The 5,738-nt window shown below is 38.9% G+C and overlaps 1 protein-coding gene across 13 annotated transcripts in view; it reads right to left on the bottom strand.

Moving 5' to 3' along the window:
* Nucleotides 1-727: 727 nt before the first annotated feature.
* The window catches only part of LOC108687538 (kinesin-like protein unc-104), a 29,345-nt gene continuing 24,334 nt past the window's right edge, over nt 728-5,738 (bottom strand). For 7 of the 13 annotated variants that reach the window (XM_018193345.1, XM_018193355.1, XM_018193353.1 and 4 more), the window contains 13 exons: nt 5,455-5,592; nt 5,245-5,363; nt 4,801-5,176; nt 4,641-4,731; nt 4,435-4,550; nt 3,814-4,357; nt 3,550-3,739; nt 2,836-3,083; nt 2,497-2,762; nt 1,695-1,935; nt 1,380-1,516; nt 1,201-1,302; nt 728-1,061 (listed from right to left, as the gene is read on the bottom strand). In XM_018193345.1, coding sequence (XP_018048834.1) covers nt 959-1,061; nt 1,201-1,302; nt 1,380-1,516; nt 1,695-1,935; nt 2,497-2,762; nt 2,836-3,083; nt 3,550-3,739; nt 3,814-4,357; nt 4,435-4,550; nt 4,641-4,731; nt 4,801-5,176; nt 5,245-5,363; nt 5,455-5,592 — 2,671 coding nt within the window. In that variant the 3' untranslated portion in view covers nt 728-958. The remainder of the gene's footprint in view (nt 1,062-1,200; nt 1,303-1,379; nt 1,517-1,694; nt 1,936-2,496; nt 2,763-2,835; nt 3,084-3,549; nt 3,740-3,813; nt 4,358-4,434; nt 4,551-4,640; nt 4,732-4,800; nt 5,177-5,244; nt 5,364-5,454; nt 5,593-5,738) is intronic. The other 6 variants (XM_018193352.1, XM_018193358.1, XM_018193348.1 and 3 more) reach the window with 4 other exon arrangements.

The raw sequence follows: 5,738 nt of genomic DNA, 5'->3' as shown, positions 1-5,738 counted from the left end.
GATAGCCAGTATTGGTGTATATATCTAATTTGCTTGATCGAATAAAAGAAAACGATTATTGAATAAATTGGAAATGTAATCTTTATAGAAAATTGTCTTTATTCTTAATGATCGTTACGACGCTAAAATGTTAAAATACTAAAACAGATAGAATGATAAAATGTTAAAATAGATAGAGAACTATCTTAAATGAATCTTATCAATTTGCTTGAATTAGTTTACAAAATGTTGCTTTTTTTTTCTTCATAATTTTTCGCTTATTAAGGGATCATTAAGCGTATGAAATTATTAATATTTTCTTATCTCTTGTTTATTTCGTTTTCTTTCTTTCTTTCCCTCTTTCTCACTTTCTCTCGCATACTTTCTCTTCACATCTATAACGTATATTCCTTATCTCGATTTTCAGTGATCGTCTTAGGAATATGTTTATTAGGCATAAATGCATTTTCTATCTTCCTCACACGTCGCGTACGTAAGAGGTATTCGCGTAGTTACACGTTGATATACGCGTTACAGAAATAAAAATTCAACGAAAATATTCGCGCGCGATCTCGTCTCGTCGACGTGGAGAGCATTTCGAATACGAATTCGAAATGTACGGAGAGACTTAAAAACATTACTTAGAAACGAACTTTTTTTTCCAGTGTAACTGAATTTTATACGTGCATTTGTAACTTCTTCGAAAGACGAGCACTATCTTCCTTCTCTTTTTTCCTTTCTTCCTTTCTGACTGCCCTATAACGTGCTAAAGGGACGCTGTGTAAAGTAAAACGTCGATATTAATATGCTGCCGATTGTGGTATCAAGGGACAGCTTCGCCTCCGCTCGGTCAATCAAAGACTAGCGGGAATCGAAAGTTGCAGAAGTCTTGGGATTCTAAGGCCGAGTGTGACCAACACAGCATTTTCTCCGACATGTTTGCTATTGCACTCGTTACCCCGGCCATAGTGTCGACCACTCACTTGGTCTGATTGTTCTGCTGCTCCAGTTGTGGTGTCATGCCTATCGGCGCGCCATTGCTTAAATTCGGGGCAGCCGGACCTTTGCGGGCAAGTTTCGACCTATGATAGTATTAAGCATTCTATCTATTGTTTCTATAATTTTCATATATAAGATAATAATTGTGTATAATTAATTGGAGTCTTCACGATTTATTATTAAGATAAACAGAACGAAATAAATTTATACTATTATACATGCCTAATTTGACCAGCTAGAAGAGGATTAATCGCATACAACCAGTCGTAGACTTCCTTATCACCTAAAGTCTGAAGCAAATATCCTCTGTGCTTGGTGACGACACTGCATAGATAGACAATATTTTAGTATATGTTACACAATCGCATTTATATTTACTTCCTTATTCGCGAACAATTTACCTGAAAGTATTCGGTACTTTCACCATGGCCAGCTGATCTTCGGAGTATTCGACTTGAGCCGTAGCCAAATTAATTAATGCTCTTTCGACGGGATCTTTCTCCTCTCGGAAAATGAGAACGTATGGTCGGCGAACAGCCTGATATGACAAAGAAGAAACATGCGGATATTGATATCTCTTTAGATCAATAATTTTAGATTAAGAATTAAGGATTAAGGATTAATATTATTATATAATATGATTTGAAAATAATTTAATTATATTTAAGCTTTCTCTTCTTTTAAATTAGATAACATAAATTTAATAAAGGACGTACCACCCAGCGTTTCTTCCAGCCATTGGTTTTGTGTTCGAGAACGTTCAGGTAGCCTTTCCGCGCGATGACTGGACTTATGCGTATTTCCTCCACCTCTGGTACATACAATACCAGGTTCTCCTTCGATGGCGAGGATGATCCAAGCGGCGGCGGTGCGACAGTACAAGTCTGATTAGCCGACTCGCTCGCCAATATACTCTCCTGAAGTTCTTGCAGTCTAGCTCTTTCCGGTGAACTCAACCTAAGGAGGCACGACTTAGACTTGCTCCATACTATTATATCAGCAGCCTGCAAGTAACACTCCAACATAACCCCGACCATGAGCCAATCATGCTGGCGGTTGTCTCGAGATGTCTCAGCACTTAAGTCTCGAATGCCACACTTTGAAACGAATGCAGAAGCAGATGTTTTGAAAGCTATATCGATTCGAGAAAGCATAATATTTGAGAAAGCGGTAATATATGGTGAGCTAAACTGAAAAGAATGCATGAATCGATCGCCGCTTTACACGACAATAAGTAAAAAATTAGGTCAAACGCCGTTTTTCAAATCGTTCGAAGCATTCGTATCTTCATTTCATTTCATATATATTGGAATGTAGCAAAATTATACAGCATATAAATTAAGAATATTCAATAATGAATTAATCGAGATTTCTTGAATATTGAATTGTTTTTTTTTATGGATGAATGTAATAATATGGCGCAGCAAAGCATGGACAACCGCTACTAGCAAGAGCACTCAGGGGCATGCAGAGAGGGTTACCTGCTCCAAAAAATCGCTAGCTTTCGCATATACTGACTCTTGAGATGAAGACGATATGACCGAAGACATCATAGATGCGGATAAATCGGTTATAGTGTCTTCCCCGGGCGAAACATCGGACAGTAATATTGGTTCCTTGCTCGGGATTCTTCCTTGGATAAGTTTAATGTACTTAGTTGTTAATTCACGATCTCTTTCGGTCATTTCCCAAGGTTCATAAACGTCTTTACTTGTCGAACGTTTTAGCTTTACTGGGCTAGCATGTGGCTCGTTTGTGGCTTTTGCCACCATATTACACACGTCCTGTATCAGATTAAAATTATTATATATAATTCTCTATTATATCTCAGTATTTAATAATATAAAATGCGGTTACCTTTTCACTCTTCGTAAAATCGTGCAGAGGCTTATTGCAGAATGGTATTTTATCAATGCCGAGTTTCTCCCGCAACAACAATGTATGTCGTACTCTCTCCACTTCCTCCAGCCTCGTCAATTTCTCAAGCTCCCATTGATGATCGAATATGAGACTGTCTCCGCGTGGTCTCCATCCATGAAGGTTCTCTTCGCCCCGGACATATGTGGAACTCGTGTCCAAAACGCGACGTTGACGTCTTTGAACTCCTATAAATATATAGGGAGGAAAAATGGAAGGGTAACAAGAAACAGGAAAAAACCAAAAGTATAAATAAAATAAATATAAAACCATTATTGTTCATTAAATATTGAAGAAATTTGTTATACTGAGCAATAGTGCAGTAAAATAGTATTATGTTTTTTTATAGTAAGATTAATATTTTAAAGTCAGAGTAATCAACATCATAATGTACTTTAAAATAATTATTTAGTCATTGCTTTCTTTTTTCAAATTAAGAATGATATTTTGGTGTTGTAGATAGTTTTGGTTTCAACACTTGAAGAGTCACTAAAAAGATATATTAGAAGTATATTTAAGATATATCTTTTAAGTACATATAGATAAAAGATATGTCGCAGATGGAATAATATAATTTGAAAAGTGAGACGTTATTCCATCTGAATGTGATGTAAAGTAGAACACGGGACTACGCTATGGTTAGACATAACAAACCTGGGCTACCTGCTTCCGAAGAACGACGTAACACCAGTTCGTAGACACCGCTGAGTCGATTCGCTTCCTGGTTGCGATAGCTGCCACTAAATAGATGCTTGAGTGAACGTGGCCCTACTCTTGCGTCCCTCCCATAGATGATCATGCTCAAATCTTTCGTGATAATTGCAGGTCTTCCACAATTCTCCAGCTAAAATCGATACAGATGAAAAGAATAAGCCTCCTAAAATGTTCCCACACACTATCAAAATATCTAATATGTACCTCAAGATACGCGGAGATGGTCATGAAGATTTGTTCTCCGTAGGATGTGACTCGATTGAGCAGAGCTGAGTTGTGCAGAGAGCTGTCCCAGGCTGCTTCAAATCTGAACATGATTCGATCATCGCCAGGAATTTCGAGATACTCGCCCGGGAACAGACCCAGTGAAAGCACAGACGAATCATTATCTTCTTCCTCGGGTTCCGGGGTGTTTCGTATGCGGCCAACCACAAGTTCGCGTACGTCTTTCCACCTCAATTCAGAAGCTGGCTCGTGCACAATGGTGATTCGTATACGTCGCTGTATGCCTTGATGGAGCAGGAACAGTCCACGACATGGTAGATCATCGCTATGGTCCACCACTGACGGTACGTATTCGCCACTCGGTGCCAATTCGCAGATCTCGAACCACACCAATACATCGTATTTAGCATGTACATGCGATGTGCTGGGAGACGGCAGAACACTCCCGAATTTCGGCGAACGAACTGGCTGGCTGATCGGTATGGATGGCGGCAACATTCTCTTCGGTGGCTGTCGTACGCTGCTATGTGAATACGAATGTGATTATGAAATTTTCTTAAACAAAATCTAAAAGAATTAGCGTTTATGATTAATACTCACTATTCCAGTTTCGCATCTTTGTGTAACGGATGTTGCTGATAATGGCCAAACACTTCAAAGACAATAGGTTGAGTCTTCAGATATTCCAAGAAGGATTTGGTAACCGTGACTGTAATCTATATTAATCGAGAGACATTAATTAACAGGCTTTAACTTTGACAAAATTTTAGACCTAAGATTTTAAATTTTCTCTATATTCGACTTACGTTCTGTACGTGATAAAATCCAGGTGGATTACCCTTGCCTGTATTCTTTACCGGTTCTGTCGAGAAAGCTTCATCGTGTCGATGTAAGAAGCTGTAAAAGTAATTATTTTGCGGGTCATATGTTACAAGTTAAAACAAGCCAAAACAGACAGACACTTACTTGAACTGACAGAAAATATCAGCGTACTCCGTGGAAATACCCATAGCTTGTAGGACCGTTACCCTGAAAGTGAATTCTGCACCGGGTTGCAAGTGATCCGGTAATTCTTCCTCCTTCATATCGCTCGAGACTGAGCTATCACCTCTGCCACTATCGGCATCTCCTATATCGTCCTCGTCTTTCATGTCCTTCTGATTAATTTCGTTATGACCTTCGACCACGCGCTCCTCGTGCAGCATAATCTGTCGATTCTTCTCTAGAGTCTGAGCTAGGAGCGAATTACGTTTATTATGCTTATGCCCACCAAATAAGTCATCCTCGAAGGAGATTCGGGCTGATTGTCTGACGCCACTTGAATATTCACTGTTTTCCTCTTCTAGAAGAAGGGTTCGTTATGTACATCTTATGTACGCAAGAGACGTGAAATGTAGATACGCTACGTACCAACTACGGCTTGTACAGCGACTCGTAAGTAACCCTTAACGTCACCTTTTTCGTTTACGATAGCCACTTTGTGAATCAGTGGCACCGGGTACATGAGGTTACTCAAATATACGAAAGCTCTGAAAAATTTTACAGATTAGCATGATAATCAAAAGTAAAAAGAGAAGAAAAAAACCAGAAAAATGGCTTATAATAGATTCGTTCATTTACCTGCCGACCATACGGAACCACGGAAATCGATCATAAAATGGATCGCCTCCCGTGATAGATTCGATATTGAAGTCCGGAGACGTTGGCGAGAGTTCCGCCTCATTATGATACATCTCGCGCATCAGCTCCAATCTTTGCCTGGAAAACAGACGAAACTATATCATTTAATGCTATTTCCAATAACAAGACATTATGCGAATGCAATCGTAACTCGTGTGTTAAGTGTTTTACTCGTTTAAGTGTTTTAACTTATTTAAAATTTCTTCGTGTAAATTTCATCGGAT

The sequence above is a fragment of the Atta colombica genome, unplaced genomic scaffold (genome assembly GCF_001594045.1).
Source record: "Atta colombica isolate Treedump-2 unplaced genomic scaffold, Acol1.0 scaffold207, whole genome shotgun sequence".
In the NCBI taxonomy this organism is placed as follows: Eukaryota; Metazoa; Arthropoda; class Insecta; order Hymenoptera; family Formicidae; genus Atta; species Atta colombica.
This window is presented reverse-complemented; position numbering and strand designations above follow the sequence as displayed.